The sequence below is a fragment of the Cyphomyrmex costatus genome, unplaced genomic scaffold, assembly GCF_001594065.2.
Source record: "Cyphomyrmex costatus isolate MS0001 unplaced genomic scaffold, Ccosl1.0 scaffold2113, whole genome shotgun sequence".
Lineage (NCBI taxonomy): Eukaryota > Metazoa > Arthropoda > Insecta > Hymenoptera > Formicidae > Cyphomyrmex > Cyphomyrmex costatus.
Window position 1 is genome coordinate 1 of NW_017276163.1, and position 12,426 is coordinate 12,426.

Genomic DNA, 12,426 nt, shown 5'->3' on the forward strand with positions numbered 1-12,426 from the left:
ACAAACGTGGACAAACGGTGGACAAACGAATGCAATAATGATTTTACCAATATTCGCATTTAAGGTGCCAACTTCACAAAGCAGCTCTGTAATGTTGAAATCTCTAAATGGGAATTAATTGCCGGGATCATATATATGTATATATAACTTATTTAAAATATAAACACGCGCGATATATTTTAACATATTTGTAAAAAAAATGGGTGTAATATATATCTTTAATGTTAATACTTTTAAGCTTAATAATAAACATCACGCGCATGGAAGTAAGCATACATATATGTAGTTGCAGGGAGGAATATTTATTCTGATCCACATTTTATGTAGCGCGAATACGATTATACAAACCGCGAATATCTACTTACCATCAGTCTTGAAAAGTATATGCGTTATCCTCAGAATAGTGGATCTGGCATGTAGTTCACTTCCACTTTTGCAGTGGGCAGTAGTGCGCGGCAGTATTTTTTGGTTACAGGTTTTAGATCGTTATGTCCTCTCTCAGGTTTCTCTCTGTCCTCTACTTTTTACCATGATAAGTAAGTTACCGACTGTAGCTGAAGGATAGAATGCTATGTACAGAGAGAGAGAGAGAGAGAGAGAGAGTAGCAAATTAAAAATTGTTTATATGCGGTAAGTTAAATAATATCATATTAATGAAAAGCAATGCATACTCAAATAGCACAGATGATCATTATAAACTTATAAAGAATTCACTTTTCTAAATTCTTTTTTCATAGCTGCAGTCGGTAACTCACTTACCGTGGTACAAGGTAGGGACAAGCACAACATTCATCCTGTATATACATATATAAAATTTATATTTGAAATATATATTTGTTATATGTAATTTTAAATCATAGTGTATACAATGTGATTCATATATAACTTTAAAAATAAACTCCGAACTGTTTTTTTATAGCTTTAGACACAAAATACATTAAGGACAGGTACATTAATCTGAATATTTGGAGAATATTTGAAGAAATTTTTATGACTCGTCGCGGTTCATTTTTAATTGATCTGATGTTGAGAAATCTAACTTGTGAGGATTAAATCACTTTCAGAAATGTCTAACCCATAAAAGACTGAAAAAACATATATATGCGACCACCGTTGAAACTTGAAACATGCCAGCGCTGGCACCCTTGAGCGGCAGAAATTAAGTTTACCACCTTTTATTATTGTTATAATAGTAATTTAATTTCGAAATGCAAATTTGTTTTGATTTCCTGTGAATCCGTAACTTCTAATGTGTGCTTTACGAACACTTTTCCATAGGCAAAAAATATTTTTTAGCTATAAGTAAGGGACGTATTTGTACATAGTGTAACATATTGAATTTGTTATCTTTGTTTACCATTATTTAACAAAAAAATGAAATAATTTACTATGTCATTTTTCATTAGTCTTTTGTTGAAACTTGTCAAAATGTGTGTTTAGGAAGACGCTACCAACGCTACGCTAATATAAGGTCGTTCATACAGAGCTTGCTAACGTTATTGCGTTATTGATTCCAGGAACAGTATTGGTAGCGTTTGCGTTTATAATGTGAATAGCATCTCCTCGAACGCATTCTATAAAGTTAATTATTATTTACTTGCGTTATAATATTTTTATATTTGAAGAGGGCTTATTAATATAAAGTCGAAACACATATGTAGTAGACATATAATTATATTATGTCAAAAAGATTTATTATTTAATTGTATTATTATTAATTTTAAAATAAACATAAATATTTTTTTCTTATTATTTTTTTTATTATTCTTTGACTCTTATATGCACTATATTTATATATTTTTTAATTTTAAGTATTCTTTTTTTAATTTTTTTTTGTATTTTAAAATTATTTATTAAAACTGCTTGATTTTTGTGACATACGCTTACAAATTTTTTTAATCGAAAAATTAAATAATGAAAATTTTATAATCATATTTAATGTAATAAAATAATTATTATTAATTTATTATTAATTTTTACATATAATACTACAATGTTATCAATATTTTGTATTTTATGATAGTTGTATCATATAACTTATATGTGTGAATAAAAAAATTAAAACAATATAAATAAAAAAAGGGGCAAAGAGCCGAATGAAAAAGTTATAGATCCGTACTTTGCGTCGCAACACCTTCGCTTATAATAGAGATACGTAGAGAGAAAATAGAAACACTTTTATTAAATTCGAGTGAGCGCTATTGATTGAGCATTCATAGAATTTGATCGGTTCAGCTGTTATTAAAATCCGATAATTTCGCGAAACATGCCGGTTCGCGTAAAGAAGCACAGCAATGTCTCACGCCATATCTTAGTGCCGTCTTAGACACTACTTATATCTCTAAATAATAAATATATTTCGAAACAATTTTGCGAAATTAAACTAATATTTATTACATATATATAAATATTCTATTACTATATATACGTTCAAACGTTCTGTATTGCAAAAATGAATTATTATAAAGCGAAGTATATAATTTTGAATTGACTTTTTTCTTTATTACTGCAAATGTTAAATTTTTTTATTACAAAATTAATCTATCACACAAATGATCCACGGAATTTTTTTTCTATTAGTTTGCTTGCAAGATTGTAAAGTGTTTTTCTCATTTTCGAAATTTCACGATAATATAATTGTTTTTAAAAATATAAATAACGCAGTTTTACAAGTTTTTTATACAAAATTATGTACAAATCAGATATAAGTTATTATCTTCTAACAAATACGCAAAAACCTTCTATAACTGCACTATATATTTGTCTATACAAATTAAAATAAAAAATTAAATGGCAATAATAATGTAAATGATAATAATATTTTTTTATTTGTATAAAATATGATTATCAATATTTTATAATAAATTAAGGAAGTAATATTTTATAATAAATTTAAAAGTAACACACTCATAATAAATTACATTTTTTCATATATTGTATAAAATAAAAGATTAAATATATCTATTATAAATCACAGCATAAAAATATTCTTTATGAAATTTAGGATTAAGTCGTTATATTACAGTAAATTAAAAAAAATTTTAATGCATATAAACGCAATGCATTCAATGTTTGCTGTCATTATCTGCTCATATATAAATTTGCATGTAATAACAACTTTACATCATTACTTTATATGTGGCATTTTTAATGATATTTGCCGATCAAAGAGTGCTATGATATTCTATGCCTCGCACGACTTCTTCAGTTCCGTCTAGCTATTTGACTTAGCAATTACTTGCTGTTTTAAACTGAAAATCGTTAAGTATAAATTGACACTAAGGAGTATACATCGGATGAACATATAATGTTGTATGCATTAAATGTTTATTATAACTGAGTTTTCGCAAGCTTACATAAATTCTAAAATGTATGGATAATGTGATTTAAAAAAAATCTTAGACTGTCACTTACCACTTAAACTATTCTTCATAATACTTCTCTCTCTCTCTCTCCCTCTCCCTCTCCCCCTCCCTCTCTCTCTCTCTTGACGATGTTCAGCTCATTATTCCAAAAATAAATCGAGGATAAAATATGTGGAAAAAGTGGCAGCTATTTCATGCCACAGACTTTCAGTCTTTGATGTACCCTAATTTTGTCTTTTGCCGTATCCTCGGATTATTTCCGTATAAAATCAATGCTTTGACTTTCGAGACTTCTAGACAGCATCACATTTTATCGACTCTTTTTATCTGTGTCGTCTGCATTATCGATCTGATATGTCTCCATAAAATTATTATTAGTGGAACAGTCACCTTTGGAAGCGTAATAAGAACTCTTGAGATTATCTCTTTCTTTACAACCGGCGGTTTCATAACAATTGTTACGTACATTTTAAACAGTCCAAGATTACGCTTGCTACGTGCCATGCTGGAGAATTCTTCGTATCTACCTCCGAAATCGTATCAGAAACTGTGTAGATGGATCCATACAAAGGATATCTTGGGTACTTCTTTTTTAATTATACACGCAGGCATGTATTATTACAAAATAAAATGTGGCTATTCTATTGTCTGTGTATTATCAACATACATGTCTCTGGTGGTTTTTCATATGGATATGCAATATATGAATTGCGTTTATATATTGAAGGATTGTTTCAAGAGAATCAACGACAATCTGGTGCATATGCAAAGGATTATGGTGAACAATATAAAGCTTTGTGTTCCTAGTTTAATTTACCACATGCAAAGAAGTCAGTTCCTGTTAATAGAACTTAGAATCCTAAAAAAACAGCATTTATCACTCTGCAATACAGTGAAAATGCTAAACATAATTTTTAGTCCACAGCTTCTTGCTACTTTAGCCTTGACTTTTACTAAAATTACTTTTGAATTGTATAAACATCTAATAAACTGGCAAGATGGACTCTCCTTCATTCTGGATGATGAGATTAGTGACGTGTACTTTCTAATGTCTATAGGATACGTAGTTTTAAAAATAATACTGATAGTATGGATTTGTGAAACCAACAAAAATCAAGCAGTAGAGATCAGTACCACTATTCATGATGTACTTAACTGCACCAGTAATGAGCAAATCAAAGAAGAGGTAGGCAAAATGTAATGGTATATATTTTCTGTTATAAAAATATCCTGTACTGATGTGTGTAATTTTATATACAATAAATCTACTTAACTCGTATAATTATATTTCCTAATTCTTGATTTCACGATCTAATATTACAGTTGTACTTATTTTCTTTGCAAATAATGCATTGTAAAAATATACTTTCCACGAAAGGTCTTTCTATAAACGCGACGTTTCTTGCTGCGGTAAGTAATAAATCATTTACCTTAATAAAATAAATATTATTTTTTTTCTTTATTTTCAGATGATTGGTAGCGTTACAACATACATATTAATTTTGGCACAATTTATGATTATGGCACATTCTTACGATGGAAACACTGAAAGCAATATCCAAATGACTTAATTAAAAGCAAATATATATATTATAGTAATTGAAGAAAAAGAGAGAAAAATCTTTTTTTTAGACAATTAAAAATAATACATTAGACAATTAAATTATTACGATATTCAATTCTAAAGACCGTCAATGTAACAACATAACTAATACGAATACGAAGCCTATAACAGTTTAGCTTGGATCTTAATTGCTTGTATATAATTTTCGCGTGAATTTATATACTAATATATGTAGTCTTTCTAAACTGCACGCCGAACAATTGTCGGTCTTGAAACGCAACTCTAATAAACTACCGCAGTACTATCACGAATTAAATTGATTAACAATTTAATAATTAATTGATGCTCTTTTTTTTGTATAGGTCCGATTTGGACACGGGTTCTTTCGAACTATTGGAACAAATTTTACAATAAACCGCAAAATTCTTGATATTTTTGAATTCTACACTCTTTAATTATCTTAAATCAATTACCGTTCAAATTCTTAACATTCTTAAATTCTTTTGAATAATGATTTACATTTAAACAAGGATTTTCTTTTTTAAAAAAATTTTCGCATAATAGCAGAAAATACATATTTACGTATATTCAATAAACGTTATGACAGAGTACTGCAAAAGTGCTGTGTGTCTCATGTTCGGTATCCTATAAGGACTTTACATTATAAATAGCACGCACACAAAAATCTGCTTAACCGTATTTATTTAAATTAAAAAGATCCGATTTAGAACACGGTTCAATTTAAGACATTCTCCCCCATGTATTAAACTTTTAAACTTTTTTGTTAATAACTTTTTAACAAAAAATGATCTTTATCTAAAATCTGTTAGAGATTACTCAGGATCATAATTTTGACAACATATATCAAGATCAAAGGAATCGGTGCAATGTCCCTTAAAGTATGTAATTAAATTACAGCAACCAATAATACTATCCATTTTGCATAATAACATGATTTTTTAACATTAATTTTTTAAATTACATATAGTTTTCATTGAAATATAAATATATACTTATAAAATGCGCATAGTACAATTTAATAATATATTTAATGTATAAAATTTATGTAACAATAAAGTTCAATTTATTACAAATTTAAATATTATTATTTTCAAGTATTATCATAAATTATGATAAAAAAATTTATATGGATAACCATATACTTTTAATCGCATATACTGCGTACACAGCGATATTTTAATACTAAAAATTACGATAAAGATCACATTAAAACTCAAGATTATTACATATCAAATGTAATATTGATGCTTTCTGGTTTGCGTAGTATCCACTTTAGATGTGCTAAATGATAATATGTACGTTAGAAATTACTTTATAATGTTCTTATAATTTCTAGAAAGTCATAAATGATGACCGAAAGCGTCGTTATTACTTCATAGCTAACAAATAGTCTTCTAGTCATGACTTGCTATTCCATGTGGCAACTATCTGTAGTTTTAAATTAAATTAATTTGCTTGGTGCGCATGAAAACAAACTAAAACTAATGCATGCCAATAATATATATGTTTGTGGAAAGTTTGAAATTGATAACTGCACTCTTAGAAAAGGAGTTTTTGTAATAAGGCTTATATTAACGCTAAAGTGCATAAAAATAATAAAATATTAGAGTAACTCCGGTATACACCGCACTTAACAAGAACTTAATTTATTAAGTAAATAATAAATAATAATAATAATAATAATAATTATTATTATTATTATACATAATAATAACATAATAATTATTTATTATGTTTAAGGTTGTAGACTTTTAATGGTATTGCGTCCAAAGGAATTGTTTTTAGAAAACACTGAGCTTTATTATATTAATTAATACAAAGTATCGGACTAACAACTAACATAGGTCGTCAGTATAAAACAAGTATAAAATTTTATCGAACGCAACATGCAACGAGTGCTTCTAAGCTTCTAAATTTAAACGTGCGAGTTCTAATAACGTCTCCTTGCTTTTCTAGAAGTTTCTATCACCACAGCGCCGCGTAGGAGTAACTTAATAGCGCAACTTATCGACTGTGGAAATTATTTCTAACAAAGGTAAACAAACTATAATAATTACAGATTATTAACATAATAATTATTTATTATGTTTAAGGTAAACAAACTATATCAGTAAAAACTTTGTACTGTCTACTACTACAAAAAAAAATATTAGAAATCTAAAATACTTATTTTTTTGTATTAGAAAAAGAACTTTTTGAAATCCTTGTATTTTTGCCATGAGATGGATTATGCGGCTACTCTTAAAGAAGACGGGGGAGGTATGTACAGCTCACAAAAAATTTACAAATTCTTATAAATAAAACGTAAAATGACACAATAACTTATAAAATGTGTTTACAACGTTTGATTAAGGAATAAGACTGATAAAATATATTAGAGATTGCATTAAAAGTCGCTATTTTTTTTGTATTTGAGCATTCAATAATAAAATATATGAATATCTCAATCAAAGTATTTTTCCTCGGAAGCTACGACTTTTTGCCATTTTTCTGGCAAAAGTTGAATTCCGCGACGAAAGAATGATCTGTCTTTTGAGTCAATCCATTCAGTAATTTTCGACTTCGCTATAATTACGGAAGTGTGTATGAACAGATGATAATCGCTTGGTACGAAGTCCAGAGAGTACGCTGGGTGCGGAAGAACCTCCCATTCGAGGTCCATCAGTGTTTATTTCACTATAGCAGCATGGGGTCGAGCGTTATCATGGATATGGTCAGCAGAAGAATCATCTTTCGACGATTTGATACAATTGATGATCATTTTTGCATTAAATTATCATTTAAACGCTCCAATTGTTGTCGATAGCACTCGGAGGTGATTGTTTCGTTCGATTTCAACAGTTCATAATACATGACACTCATATCCTATCAAATAAAGGACATTACTTTGTGACCGTGGAATCACCACCTTTGAACCAACGAATCTTTATATTTAATATTTTTACGTAAATCCTTGTAATTTCTAGTTCAAATAACAAGCGTGTCAAATATTTGTCAGTTTTTAAACACAGTATAGAACTCAGTTATAAGTGAGTTTCAAGATTCATAAATATAATTTGGCGCACAGCGTGTATTTGACTGAAAATTGCAAGATTTACGTAAACATTATTAAGCATCAAAATCCGCTTGACAGTGGGTGCTTTCCAATTGATGACACAAATCGACACAAGTGTCGTTCTATCTTTGTCAATCTCTAAATGTCAAGAAAGATAGAACGATACTTGTGTCGACTTGAGTCATCAATTGGAAAGCACCCATTGTTAAAATATGAACGTTTTATGAACTGCAATATGTTTACAATATTAGAATTCTAATAGATTTATACGCGGAGAATGCCGGAGATAGTCCGCAAAACACAGCTATGAATATATTACATACGTACCACTTGCCATTGTTCGGCAGTTTTCGTCGCTCCTTGAACATTATTCAATTCTGCAGCTAGTTTTGTCCACTTTCTTTGTGTCTCTTCTTTTCTATGTAATGAATTAAATTTCCCTTCCGCAAGACCTTTGTTTAAGTAAAAGAAGTCCAACATTTTTGTATACTGCAATGGTGTTGTCCGGGAACTTCGTGTTTTCTTGCTGTAAAATTATAAAGCATATAATATAACAATTGCTTCATATTTTTCTCTAGTGGAAAAATATTATTGGATTATTGCAAATCTATTAGAACGAATAGTGTACAATATTAGATGTACTCTCAAGTATTTCTTTAATTTTTTCCAATCAAATTTTTACGAGTTCAATAATATTCTTCTATTACCTATGGATATTTTGTCATAATTTCTATTTCTAAAACATAATTCAAATAAATACTTACACTGTCACATTTTTGGCCATGATTTCCGTTCTTTTAATAAAAATATCGGACAATATAATGATAAAAATACAATACTTTAAAATTAAATAGTGGAAACTTAGAAAGTTTGAAAGTTACATCACATAGCCATAAACTTTTTGGAATAAAGAAAACACACTTTAGCTCCATTTAAATACATCCTTGTTCGTAAATTCTACTGAAAATTACTAGATTTTTACTAAAAAAAAAATTGCGATGTTGTCAAATTTACCAAATCGCTACCGAATTTTATCGATACATCTGTAACGATTTTGCATCGATAAATATCGTTAAGGTAAAGTTACAGAGTCACGCCGTATCGATATGGTCGATAGCGCAAGTGATAAAAATTGATAATTAACGATAGCGACAATCGTCGATAGGAAGTTAGAGAATCCCGCTAGTATAGAAGTACATGTAATATATATATGTATACATAAAATATTTTTATATAATCCCATAAAATATAAAATACAAAACATTTTCATGGGCTTACTGAAATACAAAATATAGAATACAATTGTCTTGCAAAAACCATTTTTCAAGTGAAATTTTCTCAAATGAAAAAATTTGATTGAAATTATATTCTAAGTTTTGGAACAATTCAGCGAGATTGCTGAAAATTTGCTAAAATTTCACTGCGAAAATGAATTTTTTCTACTAACATACCAAAAAATTATTGAAATTGATTTGAAATTTTATTGAAAAATATTTCAAAACGTGGAATAATTTTAGCAACATTTTTTTCAAATAAGTATATGTTTTGATATAAAGATAAACATTTAGTTATTACTTATTGAGTTTATTATTAGTTGCGGATTATTTAATTTCAGCTTAAGATGGTGGCAGTAAGATGGCGGTAGTTTTTTTTTTTTTGTTTCTCGTCGGAGGGGAAAATCTTCACTTCGCCCTAACCAATCCGGTGTTTCGATTTCGGCCCTGATTGGGGACTCGTCCTCGAGATACACCATCACAACCAGGGAAGACGCCCAGGACCCGGGTCTCCTGGGTGTGTTGGATTCAGATGCTCTAGGGATGCAAATCCAGCTGAGTTCAGGAAGCCCGATTACCCGCGGAAGCACGAGCCACTCTTTGAGATGAATCCTCGTTAGGGTTCGGCTCCTCCATCGGGATACGGGTTCACACTTCGGGGTTTCCGATTACAACCCAACTCAACCTTCACCATCATCTACTAGACATCCGCCTACCAACTAAAAACCCCCCCTTTACCGAACTTAAACGGAGACTACTGAGTCTTCTCGTATTTATACTCCAAAAGGGCGGGCTGATATATAAACACTAACATGTAAATTCAATACTATGAATTTCAAAATCTGTACCACGTTGTCGATTTAAAATCTATAAAATTTAAATCCATATCATATTGATGTTTATATAAACACGAAAATTATATAAAAAATAAATAATAATAAACAAAGCTCTCGATGTCAAAATAATAATAAGGATAAAGTAAAAGGCAAATTCGAGAGTCATCATTGATAAATATAGAATTGAGAAATTTTTACATATAAAAAATAATTAGAAATATAATTATTGAAAGTCATGATCATATTGCAATCTGTGATCCGTAATAACCGAACGCCCTTAACTTATAGTTAAAAAAAAAATAACTTACCCAAGATTATGGTAATCGTTGTTGCCTACGTTCCTGATATTCGACTATGCGTGTCGGCAGGAGGAGTATTTGCGTCGGATCGGTGATCAAGAACGGAGTAATATAAAAAAAATAAAATAAAATAAACGAACACGATTTATTACAATATATATATATATATTTTAATAAATCGTGTAAATTATATATATGTATAAATAATTATAAGGTTTGTTCGCGTCGCACGCTCTAACATGCTCCAATAACGCGAACAAACCATACAAGGACAAAATAATGTACAGTGAAATAAGCAATAAAATAAATTAGACAAATAATAAATCCCAACATCTTGATATGTTTTCACCTGAAAAATAAATTATGAATTATTGTGTGTGTGTGTGTGTGTTGAAAATTGTGTATTTGATATATAACTCTGTTTTGCCGCAGTTGCAATCTTCCCTGCTCAAAAGAATGGATAGAACGGTATTAGATATTATAGAAAATTCGACAACTTTATATCATAATCAATACAGTTGTATAAGGTTATATCAGAAGCACTGGCGTGATTTGATAACATTTCTATCATAACTAATAAAGTTGTATCTGCTTTACTCCTAATATGAATGTCATGATTCAAGATTGACCTTTCATATACACACATTCAATCGTATGTTAATTGTGTGTATTATGTATGTGTGTCCGAATATCGGGTTTGTATACCTGCGCTTGAATTCCTGCGCACAGCTGTTAAGAGCATTCGAGCGGCATTTATACAGATATATATATATATATATATATATACGTAATTGACTTACATGTAGCACGATATCGCTTCGTTCATCCTTTTTAATTAATCCATATCGACAGGCTTCCTTTACATCACCCATTATTAACATAAAACTTGATCGTACCTAAAGATAAAAATGATGTTATGTAAATATAAAAGAAATTTATCAAATTAAAACAATTTAGAACAATAATTAAATAAAATTAAAAGCAATATATATATATATATGTATTGTAATATTTGTATATATTACTTTTGTGATAAGTTATACATCATAGGAACAAAAATTATATTTATCACGTGTAAACGTATATATATATATATATTTCTTTTTATTTATACATAAATTGTAATTAATAACGTATAGACTTTATATTTATATATGTACATATAATTGATATCGCTGCTTACCATTTTGCGATCAATTAATTGTTGTTAATTTTTTGTGTAACTTACTTAAAGGAAAGTAAGTTAACATTAATGCAATGTTTGTGGCAACCCAGCAAACATTAATAATATAATTATTAAAATGTCCATGTATTAATGGACAACTGGGAACATAATACCCAGGCAGCAACGTCACGTGATATTCACGTCGATAAATGGTGATTATTGGTCACAGACATCATGTGCCCAATAATTGACGTTTAAAAAACGTGAATATTCTGATGTAATAATAACGTCAATTTCTAGACGTCTATGGTACGTTTTTATATTAGGTCATTTTTAAAATCAACTTATTGGGCCTTCTACAATAAGCCGTAAGTCACAAATCATAAGTCATAAGCTAGAAATGGACCAATCACAGTCGTCGATTTTTAGTTTTTTACTTCCGATTTATGACTTATGACTTATTGTAGAAGACCCAATACACATAAATACAAGCTCATGTCCGTGTGCTCATTTTCGGGCAGAAGGGGAGCACACAGACATGGGTTCATGCTTGTAATAACTATTTTCCATATTAATTGATAAAAATGCACCGTTAATAAAGATGGGTCCCAGATTGATTGTTAGGCTAACAAACCAGATCATGGCAATGCCAAAGAATATGCACTGTAAAAATAATGAAAAATATTTAATAATATATATTTTATAAGTTCCTAACAAATTTTTTGTACTATTTTTTGTACTTTTTTGTACTATTTTTTGTACTTTTTTTTTGTACCATCTTCCCATGATTTTTATTGTTGTGTTTGTCAATCCTGGCAATGTTGACGGCAGTCTCGGTTGCTATTTC

At 29.2% G+C, this 12,426-nt stretch overlaps 1 protein-coding gene across 1 annotated transcript; it reads right to left on the reverse strand.

Moving 5' to 3' along the window:
- Positions 1-7,537: 7,537 nt before the first annotated feature.
- LOC108773526 (uncharacterized) lies at positions 7,538-8,829 on the reverse strand. The gene is made up of 3 exons (XM_018539363.1): positions 8,770-8,829; positions 8,333-8,531; positions 7,538-7,815 (listed from the first exon to the last, which is right to left on the reverse strand). The coding sequence occupies exons 1-3, from the start codon at positions 8,787-8,789 to the stop codon at positions 7,708-7,710; spliced, it is 327 nt and encodes a 108-aa protein (XP_018394865.1). The 5' UTR covers positions 8,790-8,829; the 3' UTR covers positions 7,538-7,707.
- Positions 8,830-12,426: the final 3,597 nt, after the last annotated feature.